Here is a 17,844-nt window from a genome sequence, read left to right as displayed (position 1 = left end):
CCCCCACATGGAGAATGACCATAGAGGTGCGAGAACATATAAAAGGATTGGAAGAGCATGAATCTTATCTGTATAAATTTGATATTTATGGTATTTTCTAACATAATTGTTACAATCACTTTCCATTGTCAACCAATAATAACTTACCTTTATGATTTGTCTAGCCATCATGTGGCCATTTACATGTGCTCTACAAGTTCTACAGTATTTTCTTGGCTTCAATAGCATTCATGCATCTTAATAACATTTGATCTCAACTTTTCTTGTACAAAATTTCTTCATCAAGGAAAAATCCCATAGCCAATATTCTGATAATTCATTTGTCATTTTTTGATGCATGTTTTGGGTATTATTGATGCTTGACATATTGCATAATATCGTAGTACCAAGGTAGGCCATCAACCTCCTCTTCAATAGTTAAACAATATGCCAGTGATCCTTACACATTTAACTAGATAGGTTGGATTTTCATCTTATCACACACTTTAAGTGTCACAGCCAATGTAGCCAGAGCATCAGCCATTTGATTATCTTCTCGAGATACATGATAGAATTGGACCTTTTCAAATTGTTTGATCAAATCTACCACATACTTTTGGTATTGTACCCACTTTGAATCTCTTGTTTCCCATTCACCACGTAATTGATAGATTTCCAAGGCTAAGTTTCTAACACTCCAATCTTCTTTTCAATTGCCATTTGTAGAGCCATTATGCATGCTTCGTATTCTGTCACATTGTTGGTGCAATTAAAATCTAACCTTACAGTACTTGGATAATAATTTCCATCAGGGGATATCAAAACTACTCTAATCCCATGCCCCAAATCATTCAAAGCTTCATCAAAGAACATTTTCCATGGCTTTTCGATTGGTTCCCTTTTCTCTATTTGGGATATGGTCATTAAATCTTTGTCATGAAAGTCCAATTTCATAGGCTTATAATCATTGGTTACATGCTCTACAAGGAATTCAGCTATCACACTTCTTTTGATCTCCTTTGCGACACATATACAATATCATATTTAGGGAGCATTACTTGCTATTTTGCTAATCTTTTCGACAATGATGGTTTTTAAAAAATATACTTAAGACGATCCAACCTTGCTATCAACCAAGTAGTATGGTATAACATATATTGTCGGAGTCTGTGGTTGCCCAAGCCAATGTGCAGCACATTTTTTCCAATTGGGAATATTTAGACTTATATTCAATGAACTTCTTACTTAAGTAATAGACAACTTGCTCTTTTTTGCCCATTTCACTTGTTGCCCCCAACAAACATCCCATAAAATAGTCAGACACTATGAGATACAGAATCAATGGTTTCTCTATAACAGGCAGTACCAACACCGACAGATTTGACAAGTATTTTTTAATCCTTTCAAAGGCATACTAACATTTCTCATCCCATTTTTTAGGATCATGTTTTCGAAACAACTTGAAAATTGGGTCACATTTAGAAATAAGTTGAGAAATAAAATGGGAAATGTAATTCAACCTTATCAAAAAACCCCTTACTTCCTTTTGCATACGTGGGGAGATAAGTTTTGGATGAAGAGTATCTTATTTGGATCAACTTTAATGCCTCTCTCACTAATCACAAACCTTAACAATTTTCCTGACTTAAAACCAAATGTGCACATAGCTGGATTTAGCTTGAGTTGACAATTTCGTAATATTTTAGACAACTTCCTAAGATTGTTAATATGGTCCTCTCTCTTACGAGATTTTGCAATCATGTCATCCACATACACCTCTATTTCTTTATGTATCATGTCATGAAAAATGGTTACAATAGCTCTTTGATAAATAGCTCATACATTTTTCAATCCAAAAGGCATAACTTTATAACAGAACGTGCCCTACATGGGAACAAGCACAATTTTTTTCATATAAGCAAAGGCCATTTTAATTTGGTTATATCTAAAAAAACCATCCATGAAAGAGAATGTGGACTGGTTAATAGTATTGTCCACAATAGTGTCAATATGGGACAAAAAAAATTGTCTTTCAGGCTGGCTCTATTCAAATCTCTATAGTCTACACACATTCAAACTTTTTTATCCATCATAAGAACTGAGACTACATTAGCTACCCATATCGGTATTTGCCTACCTCCAAAAAGCCTGCATCAAATTATTTTTTTACTTATTCTTTGATTTTTAACATGTTTAGCTTTATGCACCTCAATTTTTGCTATACTGGCTTACATTTTGGCTTCAATGGCAATCGATATTCTACAATATCTTAACTAAATACTGGCATATCTTGGTATGACTATGCAAACACATTAACAAACTCACGAAGCAATTCTTCCAACCTTTTTCTTTTTGTGTGTGAAAGGGATGTGCCCATCTTATCCTCCTTCTCATTTTTCTTATCACCTAAATTGACTATGCCTATAGCTTCCGCATAAGGTTCAATTTGTTTCCTTTCTTGTTCCATTAGTTTTAATAATCAGGGGGCAAATTATCCTCATTTGAATCCTCTTCATTATCAAGTTCATCAATGTGAATAAGTTTTTCAAAGTCAAATCTTAGATTGTTGTCATAATTATCCTTGTATTCATTATTTGAAAACCTAAAAATAGGTGAAATTGAAAGGATGTAGGCGTATATGTGGGAAAAGAAAAAGAAAAAAAAGTTGTAACTTTAAATGAATGAAATAATAAAGAAAACACAAATGCAAAACACTAGTCATTTTATTGAAATAATAAAAGAAAGATAAGCCTGAACAAAATTCTTCCAAATGCTTTTGGGCATAAGCATTGGGGAAAATTAACTCACTACATCACTTCGTGAAAAATTTAAGGATAATTGGCAACTCTATTTATTTCCAATTGTTCGGCTCTTCACCCAGAAAAGATGGATAAACAAGAGGCTTATAATCCTGAACGGTTGTTGTTATATCTCTCATCATATAGATATGGAGTTCAAAAAAGGCTTTTACCATATTCAACATAGGTTCCCTTTGTTGACCTCCAACAGATTAGGGTGGATATATTTGCCTGAACGAAATATATCATAGAGGGAAGATATGATTATTCTTTCACATTCTAGCTTATGTCCCTTAAGCCGCATTAATCTTTTCCCTTTCTTTTTAGCCATGGCTCTCTTTCTTTCTATCGTAGTGACTTTAAATCCTAATCCAAACCTTTCCCTATTTTTAAAAACTCTTGGTGGATCCTTGATTCCTTGCAAATGCCTTCCAAGTTCGTATCTAACATGCCATCTTTTACCAAGTGTTGGTTTGACAACCATCCTGGGTGCACTTGATAAGCATGGAGTGTACACCTTCGACCCATTCTCCACTAAGTTGTATCAATAAATTCAAAGGATCTAAAATAGCACTCCAATGCCTCTTCTGCAACTTTAACAAATAGAGCAATCATGGGCTTGGTTACCAACATATTCTCTTCTATAAAAGCACTAATCAATTGATCTTTAACTATAAACTTTACTTTTTAATGTAAAAATACACGAACAACCCTTCCCATATGAATCCATGATCGTCTTAACAAGCAACTATAAAATGGCGAAATGTCCATGACTTGAAATTCTATATAAAAAAAAATGTATGGCCTTATTTACATTGGTATTTCAATGTCCCTTAACCATTCCCTTCAAGACCCATCGAAAGCTCTCACTATCATATGGTTGGTCTTCATATGTGATACATTAATGGGTAATTTTGTTAGGGTGATCATGGGCATGACATTGGTTCAAGAGCTATTGTCAATAAGAACTTTAGCTATGATATGACCTTTGTACATAGTATTGATATAAAAGGCCTTGGTACTGCCCATCTCTTTTTGGTGAAATTTCATCATCATTGAAAGTTATAAAATTTAAAGCCATAATACTCCCTACGATATGGTCAACATTCTTAACAAAGATATTACAGTCCACATGTGCTTGATTCAACACTCTTAATAGGACATTTTAATGTGATTCAAAATTCAACAATAATGACAATAAAGAAATTCGAGTGGGCATCTTGTTCAATTACTCTACTATGTTGTATTCACTATGTTTGACCAACTATAAGAACTTTCAGGCTCTTTTTTTAGTGACAGGTTCTTTATATTGTGTATCTTAAGGCACTACAGACTAAGTCTTGTCTCTTTCTCTCAACATCTCTTCTCTTTCTTTAGCTTTTCCTTTTTGAGTCTTTTTTTATCATTTCAGGAGTATAACATCTCTCACTCCTCGTCATTCCACCTACCCCAATTATATTTGCAATATTAGTGGCATTTAGGTCATTTTCATTTAATTCTTGCGCCATAACATTATAATCAAACTTCCACGTCATTACCTTATTACTGTAATAAGGGAATGGGCTAAGGACTCGAATTATTATAGGTTTCATGGGAAAAAATGGGTGGTTGTTTCACCTAGCTTGGTTTTGGGTTGCAGAAGATAGTTATTGGTTTAGAAACAAACTTGAGAGACATACTATTTGAAGATCCTTTTCCTACTGCATTCATCAAGGATTGTTCTTGCACCCCACTTAGTTTTTCATTACAATAAATCATTATTGGCTTAAGCATAAACTTAGAGGGCATACTCCCTAAAGGCCCTCTTTTTATTGCGTTCACTATGTTATGATCATCTTCTTCATAAAACCCTACCAAGGATGAATCCATCATCGTTTACGACACTTAATGAAATATGCCATAATTTTGAATTGAGTGTCCAACCATATTCATGTGATAGATACATGTCTAGACCGGATCATAGTCTTCCTAATAGATCACTTGTTTCGAGGGAATTAGGTGAAGCATGTCAACTTTGACCAAGTTTTCAAACACTTGACCCATCGAGGTTTTAACTTCATTAACACTTATCTTAATATGCCTTACCATACCGCCATTTATTGCATTAATCATTGGCCCAGCATAGTTTGGTAAAAGATTTTCATTAATATTTGGCTTCCCACCGGTGTCAAAATTTATGTATATTTTCTTGATCAAGTGTTGCACTCTATACTTAAAAGCTATGTAGTTTTCTATGAAATGGCCTTCAACCCTATCATGATAATCACACTGAGTATTTAAATCATACCATCTAAGGTATGAAGGTTTCAATGGTTCTATGGGGTAAGGTGAAATGAGATGTTTTGATACTAATTAAGGGAACAAATCAATGTAAAACATGGGATCAAAGAGAGTTTTCTTTTGAGTGGCCTTTAGACCTCTAGGATTGCTCGTTGAACTATTTGGCTGAACAACAAGTTGGGTTATGAATGTAAAAGTATAAGTAGGCATGTGAGGGTAAAAGCTTTACAGGAATCTCAATGATAGTACCGGTTGATATGACTATGGACCTTGGGAAATGATATGTGTGGTGGGGTAATAAGATGGGTAGGTTAGGTAGGGGTGATATAGGATAAAATTTTTGGGTAGTTGATTTTCATAGGCCATAACGTGTGCCTTTCCATATTTCTTTTTAAATGGCATTACTTTCTTGAAACTGAAGGCATCATCCATCTCAATCTTAACATTTTTTATGGTACTTTCTATCATTTCACCAGAAATTACCCTATCTGTAAAATTTTTCATTGCATTGCCAATAAGTTTATCATAATACGATGCCTTAAGAGTATTAACAAAAAGCACTATTGTCTCTATTTTGGTCAAAGGTGATTGTACTTGAACGGTAATATTCTTCTATTTATGAGCATATTTCTTAAAAGTTTCATTGACTCTCTTTTTCATATTTTGTAATGACAACCTATCAAGAGCCATGTCTAATACATGCTTGTATTGGCCAAGAAAAACTTTAGTAAGATCTTTTTAAGAATGTATGCGACTCTTATTTAGTTGGACATACCATCTAGCTATAGACCTAGTGAGATTATCTTGAAAATAGTGGATCAAAAGCTTATTATTATCGATGTAACCTATCATCTTATGACAAAACATGGTGAGATGGGCCAATGGGCACTTAATCCTGTCATACTTTTCAAAATCAAGAGTTTTAGACTTAAGTGAAATTATTAGATTCGAGACCAAACTGAGGTCATTTGTACAATAATGCCAAATATATCTCTTTTTTTAACGGCATTTAGTCTTTTTTCTAGCAAGTCATACTCATGTTGAATTTTTTTTTCTTTCTTGACTTTAACATGCCTCTTAATTTCTCTCGCTCTCCGAGATCATCCAAATTGAGAACAAAAATTGGATCAACCATATTACATCCTTAGTTATGTTTAAATTGCCCTTGATTTGGTTGTTGGTTAGCCGATAAGTTCACATTCATGAATGGATAAGGTTGCCCATTCATATGCGATGGATACATCAGTTGAAGAGCTCGAGCATGAGGTGATATATACCCGGGTGGGTAAAATGGTTTTTCTCTAACATTGTTGTTTTCTTGGGGTCGATTTTTCTCTCTTGTAGTAGAGGTTTCAACAACACCTTTCCCTTTGGCCATGCCTCCCATTAACTCCCTTAACTCTATCATTTGTCTTCGCATCACATATATTCCTAAACTTTTTTCATTCACTTTATCCTAGCTACCTATTCATTTTTCATAATTCTAACTTGTAACCATGTAATGTATGAGTGGCAAGTAGACTAGTTTCGAACTTTCAATGACTGAGCTACCTTAAACCTTTTATTACCACAATTTGAAAACTTAGAACGCCATACTATTTTTGTGAAAGAAAAACAATTTTATTTTAATTTTCAAAACATCACTTTAATTAGGTCAAATATTAATAATGAAAAAATATCAAAATATATGCATGAATGCATTGAGAGGTATTTACTCTAAGACATATCTCAAACATTAGAACTTTTCATTGATTCTGAATAGTTTTCGATTACAGAGAGTCTATCATTTTAGCATTGCAGCCATAAAAACATTTAATTTGCTCATAATGATCTTTGGCTTTAACTAAAAAATTCAACAAATGTTGCCCATAACTTGCAGTTGGATTGATTTCTTGTATTAAAGGTTCTACTCTGTCAACCATCTCCTATGCTTCCCTTACTGCTTTGCAAATTTGACTAGCCAGATGCTCTATGTATTGTTGCCTTCCAAAGTTCTCTGCCTTCCATTTCATACGAGCATCCATTTTAAGATCGCAAGTGTATCTCCAATCTTCTTCTCTATTTTGCCATTCTTTGATAATTATGAAAATATGGTCTTTTTGGTTCTGTAATTACTGTTCCATCTATTGAATTACTTGGTAAAGCGATTCTTTTTCCTTTTGCATTTCATAGTGTTTTCTTTTTTCATCTTTGATCTGTGCTTTCAATTTAGCATTCTCCTTTTGACATTTCATCACTCTTGCTGAAGTTGTTGAATACAAACCTTCCACTTTTACTGTTCTCAAAAAATCTTGATGGCTTTTTCTTCATTTTCCTTGGCTTTGTCATTACAATGTTGCATCTCTTCTTGAAGTTCAATAATTTTCTTTTGCTGCTTAACACTAAATCTAGCATCGTTTCCCTCTTTTAATTGGGTTCGTATTTTTTTTTCTTGATGCAAATCCTTTAAATCATTTTGAGTCACATCTTGATCTTGCATTGTGTTTTTTAGTTTGCTTTTTCAAGCTTTCGCTTCATATTTTTTTGTCCCATCTCTTCTTGGAGTTTCAAATTTTCCTTTTTCAATTTTCTTTTCTACTTCAAGTTCTTGCTTTACAAGCTCAACTTTTGACAATGGTTCTTTTGCTCATGGGTTCACTTGTTGAAATGAAAAATTATCTGAAGGAAACAAAATATCTTTAGAACACTTTGCTTTCTAAATCAAGTAATTAGGGGTGACTATCAAAAATAGGTCCTAATCCTTACTGCTTTACAAATTTGACTAGCCAGATGCTCTATGTATTGTTGCATTCCAAAGCTCTCTGCCTTTCACTTCATACGAGCATCCATTTTAAGATTGCAAGTGTATCTCCAACTTCTTCTCTATTTTGCCATTCTTTGATAATTATGGAAATATGATCTTTGTGATTCTGTAATTGCTTTCCATCTATTGAATTACTTGGTAAAGCGATTCTTTCTCTTTTTGCATTTCATAGTGTTTTTTTTTTTCATCTTTGATCTGTGCTTTCAATTTAGCATTCTCCTTTTGACATTTCATCACTCTTGCTGAAGTTGTTGAATACAAACCTTCCATTCGTACTGTTCTCGAAAAATCCTGATGGCCTTTTCTTCAATTTCCTTGGCTTTGTCATTACAATGTTACATCTCTTCTTGAAGTTTAATCATTTCTTTTTGTTGCTTAACACTAAATCTAACACCATTTCTTTCTTTTAATTGGGTTCGCATTTTTTTGTTTTCTTGATACAAATCCTTTAAATCATTTTGAGTCACATCTTGATCTTGCATTATTTTTTTGAGTTTGCTTTTTCAAGCTTTCGCTTCATATTTTAATTGTCCCATCTCTTCTTGGAGTTTCAAATTTTCCTTTTTCAATTTTTTTTTCTATTTCAAGTTCTTGCTTTACAAGCTTAACTTCTGATAATGGTTCTTTTGCTCACGGGTTCACTTGTTGAAATGAAAAATCATCTGGAGGAAGCACAATATCTTTAGAACACTTTACTTTCTAAATCAAGTAATTAGGGGTGACTATCAAAAATAGTTCTTAATCCTTACTGCTTTACAAATTTGACTAGCCGATGCTCTATGTATTGTTGCCTTCCAAAGCTCTGTGCCTTCTACTTCATACGAGCATCCATTTTAAGATCGCAAGTGTATCTCCAATCTTCTTCTCTATTTTGCCATTCTTTGATAATTATGGAAATATGATCTTTGTGGTTCTGTAATTGCTGTTCCATCTATTGAATTACTTGGTAAAGCGATTTTTTCTCTTTTTGCATTTCATAGTATTTTTTTTTTCATCTTTTATCTATGCTTTCAATTTAGCATTCTCCTTTTGACATTTCATCACTCTTGCTGAAGTTGTTGAATACAAACCTTCCACTCTTACTGTTTTCGAAAAATCCTGATGGTTTTTTCTTCATTTTCCTTAGCTTTGTCGTTACAATGTTGCATCTCTTCTTAAAGTTCAATCATTTTCTTTTTTTGTTTAACACTAAATCTAGCACCGTTTCCCTCTTTTAATTAGGTTCGCATTTTTTTGTTTCCTTGATGCAAATCCTTTAAATCATTTTGAGTCACATCTTGATTTTGCATTATTTTTTTGAGTTTGCTTTTTCAAGCTTTCACTTCATATTTTAATTGTCCCATCTCTTCTTGGAGTCTCAAATTTTCTTTTTTCAATTTTTTTTCTGCTTCAAGTTCTTGCTTTACAAGCTCAACTTTCGACAATGGTTCTTTTGCTCATAGGTTCACTTGTTGAAATGAAAAATCATATAGAGGAAACACAATATCTTTAGAACACTTTACTTTCTAAATCAAGTAATTAGGGGTGACTGTCAAAAATAGGTCATAATTCTTACTGCTTTACAAATTTGACTAGCCAGATGCTCTATGTATTGTTGCCTTCTAAAGCTCTCTGCCTTCCATTTCATACGAGCATCCATTTTAAGATCGTAAGTGTATCTCCAATCTTCTTCTCTATTTTGCCATTCTTTGATAATTGTGGAAATATGATCTTTGTGGTTCTGTAATTGCTGTTCCATCTATTGAATTACTTGGTAAAGCGATTCTTTCTCCTTTTGCATTTCATAGTGTTTTTTTTTTCATCTTTGATCTGTGCTTTCAATTTAGCATTCTCCTTTTGACATTTCATCACTCTTGCTGAAGTTGTTGAATACAAACCTTCCACTCTTACTGTTCTCAAAAAATCCTGATGGTTTTTTCTTCATTTTCCTTGGCTTTGTCATTACAATGTTACATCTCTTCTTGAAGTTCAATCATTTCCTTTTTTTCTTAACACTAAATCTAGCACCGTTTCCCTTTTTTAATTGGGTTCGCATTTTTTTGTTTCCTTGATGCAAATCATTTAAATCATTTTGAGTCATATCTTGATCTTGCATTATTTTTTTGAGTTTGCTTTTTCAAGCTTTCGGTTCATATTTTAATTGTCCCATCTTTTTCTGGAGTTTCAAATTTTCCTTTTTCAATTTTTTTTTGGCTTCAAGTTCTTGCTTTACAAGCTCAACTTCTGACAATGGTTCTTTTGCTCACAGGTTCACTTATTGAAATGAAAAATCATCTGGAGGAAGTACAATATCTTTATAACACTTTGCTTTCTAAATCAAGTAATTAGGGGTGACTGTCAAAAATAGGTCTTAATCTTGGCCTCCCAATCTTCTTCCATACCTGAACTAATTGCTCTACTATTCTTGACGAACTCACTTCTCCATAAGCAAATCTACTAAAGTGAGTCCATGCGTGGTAAAGTCAAACTGCTTCGTACCAAATTGCCTTAACACCATTAGTGGAGCGTAACTTACTACTCCCTATAATCTTAAAAGCAGTACCCATAGATCATCTCCACATCGATATAACATTAGCACATGAGGCATCCATGGTGCCATTTATTTGACTTGATCACTAGTAAGCTATTGAAAGAATGCTACCCACTCTTTTTTAGATTTCAATGTTGGCCACAGACTCTCACAAAACTCTTTGAATGGGGCTCTATTTCGAAGATACTGCTTGGAAAAAGAATTTTTCTTACATCTAAAATGGCTTTTTGTCTAGACAAATAGTAGTTATGTACTCTCTGTGAAACATCCTCCATTCTAGCAATAAAAGTTCAATGATCTGATTATCTCAGCTAGGATGGTTGGAATGAGATTAATTACTTGACTTTTGATTTGTTTGAACAGATCAACTACTGCCAATTCAATATATCCCAAAGTTTTTAGAAAGATCACCATGTCGTAAATTTCTAGGGAGAATATTGTCATGCCTTGATATCCTCTAAGTGTCCCAAAATGAAATCATGAAAGAAATGCCAAAGTAAATCGACACCTTTACCTTTATCTATAGTTAAAACATCCACGACTTCTACCTTCATTCCTATCAATTTTGCTATCTTTTTACGATACCCTAATGTTGATTTTCTTACATATATCTTATCAAAGTACTATAATTTCAATCCTACCAAAATCAAATATTTCTCAATGGTCGATGTCAAATCCTCCTTATTAAATGTGAAACATCTGTATGATGGGTCCCAAAACTGAACAGCTGCTTGAATCAAATATTCTTCAATCATTACTGAAACAAGAGACGCAATCTGTCCATATTTTTCACAAAACTTTTCCTTTCTAGCTTTACCCATCTGATTTCATATGGTAGCCAAAGGGTAAGACTTAAATGCACTTTTTTTGGTAACCCAAACATGAAACCAACAGGTAAACAATGTCCTTCCTTTTGCTGAGTTTTTTTATACCATTCATGTACCTCATTGTACGATTCACATAGGGCAATTATAAAAAAAGAGTAGATCTATCATACTATGAGATCTATGAAAAAAAACTTTGCTGAAAGATGTCTCAAAGCAAATACCTTACTATGTTATTGTATCATGCCAATGTAATTTATGCAGAAGAAACACAATAGAAAAAAAAATAAGTCGTTAGTACGAAAGAGAAAGAAATAAGAAAAATAAAAAATATAATAATAAAAGCTTGAAAAATAAAAAAAACGAAAAGAAAATTTTTTTATATATAAAAAAGGAAAATGAGACAAAGATCTTATTATATTTTTTTGAAAAATCAAAACAAATATGAATCACATTTATGATTTTCTTAAAAAAAAAAAAAAAAAACTACAATACAAATGTTCCCCTTTTATTCTAATTCATGGAGACGGTTTACGAAAATGATGGATATGGCTCTACCTTGGGTCGACTCTTTTAGTTTACTATATGTTGAGTTCGAATTGATTTGCATCTAAAGATCCCCAACTGTTCCTCACTGTCATCCACTTTGAAGTAGTAAGACACTTTGATCCTCACCCATTACAAGCTACAAACGAAAAAAATTCAATTTGAGTAAGAGTATTTCACTTGCCATTATGAAAGTTATTAACTCATAAGAGCCTAGATACTTTACTCCTTCCTAAAAGGGTTAGAGCCCAAGTATAAAGCTCATGCATGATGTGAACATGTCACGTGTAAACATGGGAACAAAGCATTATAATCTTATTCTACGCACTTCGTAATAATAATAACAATACATATGACGCATAAAATAAAAGAGTAAATAGTAAAAAAATGATATGCGTAAAAATAAAATGCAATTTTTCGTTTCTCTTTTTATTATTACCGCTGTTATTATTATTATTATTATTATTATTAAAAAAATTAAGATTAAGAAAATTAAAGTTAAATACCAATTAAGACCATTAAAACAGAACTGAAGATAACACATTATTAATTTTTAGCTTGACTCTCTGAAAAAATGATATCTCCAGTGGAGTCGCTAAGCTATTATAATGATTTTGGGGATCGTTAGACGAATTTAAAAAACAAAAGATAGAGCCACCACTAATTTTTTTTGGCTAAGTGCGATTGACCACCTATTAAAACTTACCAAGTTAATAAAATTTTAAAATTAATTAAAATTTATCAAAAAGATAATTTTTTTATTTGCGAAAACAGTTTGAATTCAAGAGTCGATTACACATGAGGAAAGATTAGCACATTCACAATGTTCGTTTAAAAAAATATCAATTAATCATACGTTATCTTTTAATTTTGATTAAAAGAGGTCTTAAGTTTAGTATTTAAAAAATTAATTTTCTAAATTTTCTTAAAAACATATTTTTAATTTTTAGTACGCTTGAATAAATAAGAACCTTATGTCGAAAAATTTCTAAAAATATTCCAATATTAAAAAAACTATTTCACATAAAGAATTTTTAAAAAACACTATTTAAAATTCTAAAAAATTCTATCAACGATGGTTCAGAGTTACTTCCATAAAATATGATATCTATAATTTTAAAAACAAATAGTATTTTTTTTAAAATTCATTTCTATGCCATTTATAAAGAACGAGAAATCTTCATCAAAAATTAATATAAATGCTTTAATACATTGACGACATTTTAAATAGATTTTTTTACCTAAAGATTCATAAAGAATCACTATTCGAATTTTTTTAAGATCTCATACTCAAAGATTTTTTGTTTATTTTTAAAAATTATTAAAAGTCATGTAATAATATAATTATTTACATATATATTTATTTCCTAAAAAACACACTCTTATTTATTAAAAAAAACTATTTAAATTATAAAAAATAATTATAAAATGAAAATTTTTCGTATTGAAAAGAAACTTCTAAATATTTTAATGCTTTGACAATTTTTAAAAGACTTTTCTTACCTAAATAATTCTCAAGAATTACTACCATGATTTCTCGAAATTCCATCATCGAAAATTCTTATTACTTAATTTTATTGTTAAAAAATGCATGCTTTTATAAATATTTACATTTTTTTACCTTTTTATGAGAATTATTCAAATTAATTAAAAAATTTGTATCGAAAAGAATTTTTAAATATTTCAATACTTTCGTAATTTTTAAAAATTTTTCTCACTTAGAGAATTTTCGAAAATAATTACTTAAACTTCTCAGAATCTCATCATCTAAAATTTTTATTTGCATTAACTGCAAGAGTGTAAGTAGAGTTTACACTAACATAAAATTATATATACTAAATAAGATATTATCCTTTTAACTAATATCTTAAAAGGAATATCATTTTTTTTCTAATTTATTTAACAAAAACAAAAACACTTTTACATTAAAAATTTGAAAAACAATTCACAAAATAAGTCTTTAAAATTTTAAATATTACTTAAAACACCGAGCAAGTTTCAACTTGAATGAAACAAAAATTTTCAAATTTCAAATGTGAATAGTTATATCTTCCATTGATACAAAGATTGTTAGACGAAATATTAAGGCAGACACCACTAAAAAACTAGGAGTTAGTAACACTTACTAGTTGGAAAAAGAAAAGGAGCGTTCAATTCCATATTGACTTGAATCGTCTGTCCAATTTGATTGTGCTGTGATACTCATACGATCTGTAAACAAACAAAGAGAAAGAGAAATGGAATGTGGTTTTTCTCATTTAACTGATTGTTTTTCCATTGATGAAAATTCAATGATCACAGAGCACCAAATTGGCGCCTTTCTGACAAAGACCTTGCTCTCCAACAGAAGAAACCAGTTTGGCATAACTGTATCTGAGGGGCATCCTTCCAAAAGCTCTATGGAACTCCGTTATGCAATCCCCTCTCCTCTTGCGATGCTCCGCTCTCCTACTGCTCAGCCCCACCTCTCGTACTAGTCTAACACCATCGTCGTCTTCATTTCTTGGGTCTCCCCAATCTCTGACCCTTTCTGCCCCTACCATCATAGGCCCCGCATTGGTCTCCTCTGCCACCACGAAGTTCATCAGAATATCCTCGCAATTACGCATCTTGTCAACCATCCTCCTCATCTCACGCATGGGGGCCCCGCCTCCGCAACTGTACTTGAACAAATACTCCGTCTTCATCATCATGAACTTGGTCAGCACAATGGAATACTTGTCCGGATGCACCGTATAAATCCACTCCTTCCGTCTCATATCTATATCATGCGATCTCACGAATATCCCTATCAGACGCTCCGGATTCCCCCTCCACATCCTGAACGCGAATTCCACCGTTTTCAGATCCACCTCCACGTCGTCATCGCACACCAGAACGCCGCGTGTCCCGATCGATGACCTTGGCAGGAATCGGGCGTTCAGGCTGGTCGATGCTTGGGGCACAAGGGAGATGGCGGCGCTGCCCATGGATGAGACTGATAGGTTGTGGGCCAATTGGGCTAGAGTAAGGGGTGGGGTGGAGGGGTTTCCCCAGAGGACCAGCACAGAGGCTACCAGCGGGGACGCCGAGTAAGTGGCTGCGATGGACTGGAGTAGAGGGAGGCGGGACTCGGAATAGCCGTTGATGAGGACGGTGAACTGATTGAATCTGAGAGTTCGAGGGTGGGGCTGGTTGCTGAGCTGGCATACTGATGATGAAAATGTGTCCGGAGAGAGCGTACGGTTACGAAGAGAAAACACAAATGAGAGAAAGAGGGAGAGGCAGACTGCAATTGCAACTGCATATGCCCTCATCTCTGCCTAGACTCTGGCTGTGTCAAGTGTCAACTATGCGTTACACATATTACTCAACCAGCAACCAAGTTCGCTACTAAAACTTGCGGAGTAGTTGGTGCATGCCTGCCTACCTGTCGGCCTTGTGGCCATTTTGTAATTTGCAATAAGTACAGACCCTTTTTTTTTTTTTTTTTTTTCTGGTCTGGGAAATATCCTTCTTGTTAAGAATTACTACTAAGATAAGATACATAAGTATTGCAGGGCAGAGTGAGAGTGATGGCAGTTTTGCTATTTCGAGGAAAGTGTACCTAGGTGTGAAGGCAGTTTAGTTATACTGAATAATGGCGTATTGCATGAGAATACAGCCCTCGTTGCTCAATATCCCAAGGGTTATTGTTATGCCAGCGGCTGCAGCACCAGTGGCTTCAAGGACCAGGCCTTTCTACAAACCCCTGCGTTGTGCACCTCCCCAGCAACTGCAACAAGAGCAAGAGGTCACCCACACTCTGACACCCAAGTATCATTTCTCTGCTGTATCTGATGCATGTTAATACTTCCCTCTTTCGAATGATTTCTTAACTGTTCAATTAAATTGGCCTTCCCCTCTCGTTCAAGTGATTAGGCTTTTTCTAATGTTTGCCCAACTTGGCTCATTTAACTTTATTCTTTCTCTGCTCGCTCCACTGGGTATTCAAGATTGACGCAGGGATCATGTGTGAACCTTGCAATGGTAAAGGATGGTTGCCATGTGATTTTTGTGAAGGAAAAAAAACCAATGTCAAAGCCAAGAACAAGCGGATCTACCGTCGATGCCCATCTTGTAGAGGTGTGCGTATTCCTACATTCCTTATTTCTAATTCACCATGGTCCTTTTTCTCCACCTTTCTGTTTATGACACTTATAATATAATTGTTTCCTGCCAATTTTGATTTTTGACCACATAACTGCAAATATAACTGCTCCGTGAAATGATATATAGCTTGGTATAAATATCATGTGAGAAGGAGAATCCAATTGATGGTTGCATATAATGACAACAAGTAGGCTTATACATAAGGGATCAGAATGAGAGCAAGATGAATTAGGGCATGATTCCTATTCCACAGAATAAATTAGAGAAAAACAAATGTGTAGATCTCATTCAATTTTGTTTTCTGCGCCTAAGATTATTCTTCCCGAACCCCCCCCCCCCCCCCCAACCCACACACACACACACACACACACACACACACACATCTTCTATAACTTTGCAGTGGCTTGCTCTATTCAGAATTCAGTATACCTCATGTTTCCTTCCACATTACAAGTTAATCTAGATCCATCTCATACAAACTGTTAACAAAAACCCTCGTTTAAAATTGCAATGCAGATTGGTCATCTGTTGTGTTCAAAATGCAAAGTCTTTAAGTGTGTCACCTTCCCAAATGGGAGCGATGGTGAAGAGCTGACCTTGTGATCGCACCCCTGCTGGTTTATTAATAAAAAAATTGCAGAGAACCCTTCAACTAATGTGTTCATGGAGTTGTTCTCAATTTTTTGCAGGAGATTGATTTCAGGTTCTTCCTTGCCCTTCTTTGTATTTTTCTTAAACCCTTGAGAAGAAATTCTTTGAGAGGCATCTAGTATTGTGCACACCATGAGCTGTGAAATTTATTAGATGGTTGATTATTGTATTTTGTTGTTGATAAAATAAAAAAGCTGACTTGGTTTTTCTTGCAATCTGAGCAAAATGGTATCAAGTCTTGAAAGGTTTTTGGAATGTGGTGTTAAGTTAATTGAAGGATTATTTTTGAATTGGCTGATTGGGTGGTTGTCAATAGCGTAGCACCATAGAATTGAGGATTATCCTGGAGCTACACCTGAGTATTGAGAGTGATTCTCACATATATTTCAGAACAGAATGTGATGCAGGTGGTGATGACTATCTTTGTACTCAAGGTGTTAGCAAATGCATGTCAAATTTACAAGTTACATAAGTAACCAGAATAAATGTGAAGATGGTTGTAGACATGTAATGTTCTGGTTTGAAAACATGTTATTGAGATCTCTTATAACAAGAAAATGAGCGCTATGTTGGCAAACAACCTTATGGGCATTGGGCAGTTTTCCCTTTTTTTTTTTAACCTTAATCTGCTATAAGTGTTGGTATTCTTTGCCTTGTGTCAAATTCCAAAAAGTTGGTAAGAAAATTGCTTTAACTTGGAAACAGTACTACACTTTTCCAGTCTGGACTCAGCTATTACACCCCACATCGTGGTTTTTCTTACTAAAATGACTTTGTAGCAGCTGATATGCCATTGCATCACCAGTGATGTACTTAAAATGAAAATATAATTAACTTATAAAGAATATTCATAAAAATAAAGAAATTTGTTACATGTTGTTGACCTTTGGGATTTTCTTCAAAGGTAAGATGGCACATGGGGCCCTGAAATCAAAACTTATACTAAAAAAGGAAAAAAAAGAAAAGGTTTCCATTACACTAGCTTTTCTATGTATATGTTGATCGTAGTTGCTGGTTACAATATAATTTTAAAAATATCACATTTTCTGAGATATGCATGAGTGTTAAGTGTATGAAAATTCCTTCCAGCACGATTGTGGAATTTTTAGGGATAGTAAAATTCTTGCTGTAATGCTGTCTACTAGTATGTTGGAAACAATCTATTCTGTTTTTTTTTTTGAGAGAGAGAGAGAGAACTATCTCATTCTGTTTTCAGATGCAAAAGATGATGATTATTATTATTATTATTATTATTATTATTATTATTATGCATTTCCTATCTTTGATCTTTAATTCTCTTCC

The 17,844-nt window shown here is 33.6% G+C and overlaps 2 protein-coding genes across 4 annotated transcripts; one reads left to right on the top strand and one right to left on the bottom strand.

Annotated features, from left to right (window-relative positions):
* Positions 1–11,640: 11,640 nt before the first annotated feature.
* Positions 11,641–15,056, bottom strand: LOC111302819 (Nucleotide-diphospho-sugar transferases superfamily protein). Its single transcript, XM_089741848.1, has 3 exons — positions 14,093–15,056; positions 13,887–13,971; positions 11,641–11,899 (listed from the first exon to the last, which is right to left on the bottom strand). The coding sequence occupies exons 1-3, from the start codon at positions 15,054–15,056 to the stop codon at positions 11,893–11,895; spliced, it is 1,056 nt and encodes a 351-aa protein (XP_089597974.1). The 3' UTR covers positions 11,641–11,892.
* On the top strand, positions 15,017–16,757 carry LOC111302820 (chaperone protein dnaJ-like protein). 3 transcript variants are annotated; one of them, XM_089741850.1, is made up of 4 exons: positions 15,017–15,153; positions 15,300–15,555; positions 15,735–15,864; positions 16,408–16,757. In XM_089741850.1, the coding sequence occupies exons 2-4, from the start codon at positions 15,380–15,382 to the stop codon at positions 16,492–16,494; spliced, it is 393 nt and encodes a 130-aa protein (XP_089597976.1). In that variant the 5' UTR covers positions 15,017–15,153; positions 15,300–15,379; the 3' UTR covers positions 16,495–16,757. The 3 variants fall into 3 exon arrangements, with proteins under 3 accessions (XP_089597976.1, XP_022754397.2, XP_089597975.1); XM_022898662.2 differs by having other exon boundaries at positions 15,068–15,205; positions 15,300–15,532; XM_089741849.1 differs by having other exon boundaries at positions 15,068–15,205.
* Positions 16,758–17,844: the final 1,087 nt, after the last annotated feature.

This window comes from Durio zibethinus, chromosome 13 (genome assembly GCF_047325235.1).
Source record: "Durio zibethinus cultivar Kanyao isolate XHJ-2024 chromosome 13, ASM4732523v1, whole genome shotgun sequence".
Classification (NCBI taxonomy): domain Eukaryota; kingdom Viridiplantae; phylum Streptophyta; class Magnoliopsida; order Malvales; family Malvaceae; genus Durio; species Durio zibethinus.
This window is presented reverse-complemented; position numbering and strand designations above follow the sequence as displayed.

Excerpts from the sequence above, each read along its gene's own strand:
- LOC111302819 (XM_089741848.1), bottom strand. The coding sequence starts at position 15,056 with ATGAGGGCATATGCAGTTGCAATTGCAGTCTGCCTCTCCCTCTTTCTC. Across the intron at positions 13,972-14,092 it reads TTCTTCTGTTGGAGAGCAAG|ATCGTATGAGTATCACAGCA; the intron begins GTCTTTGTCAGA and ends GTTTGTTTACAG.
- LOC111302820 (XM_089741850.1), top strand. The coding sequence starts at position 15,380 with ATGGCGTATTGCATGAGAATACAGCCCTCGTTGCTCAATATCCCAAGG. Across the intron at positions 15,556-15,734 it reads ACCCACACTCTGACACCCAA|ATTGACGCAGGGATCATGTG; the intron begins GTATCATTTCTC and ends TGGGTATTCAAG. Across the intron at positions 15,865-16,407 it reads TCGATGCCCATCTTGTAGAG|ATTGGTCATCTGTTGTGTTC; the intron begins GTGTGCGTATTC and ends ATTGCAATGCAG.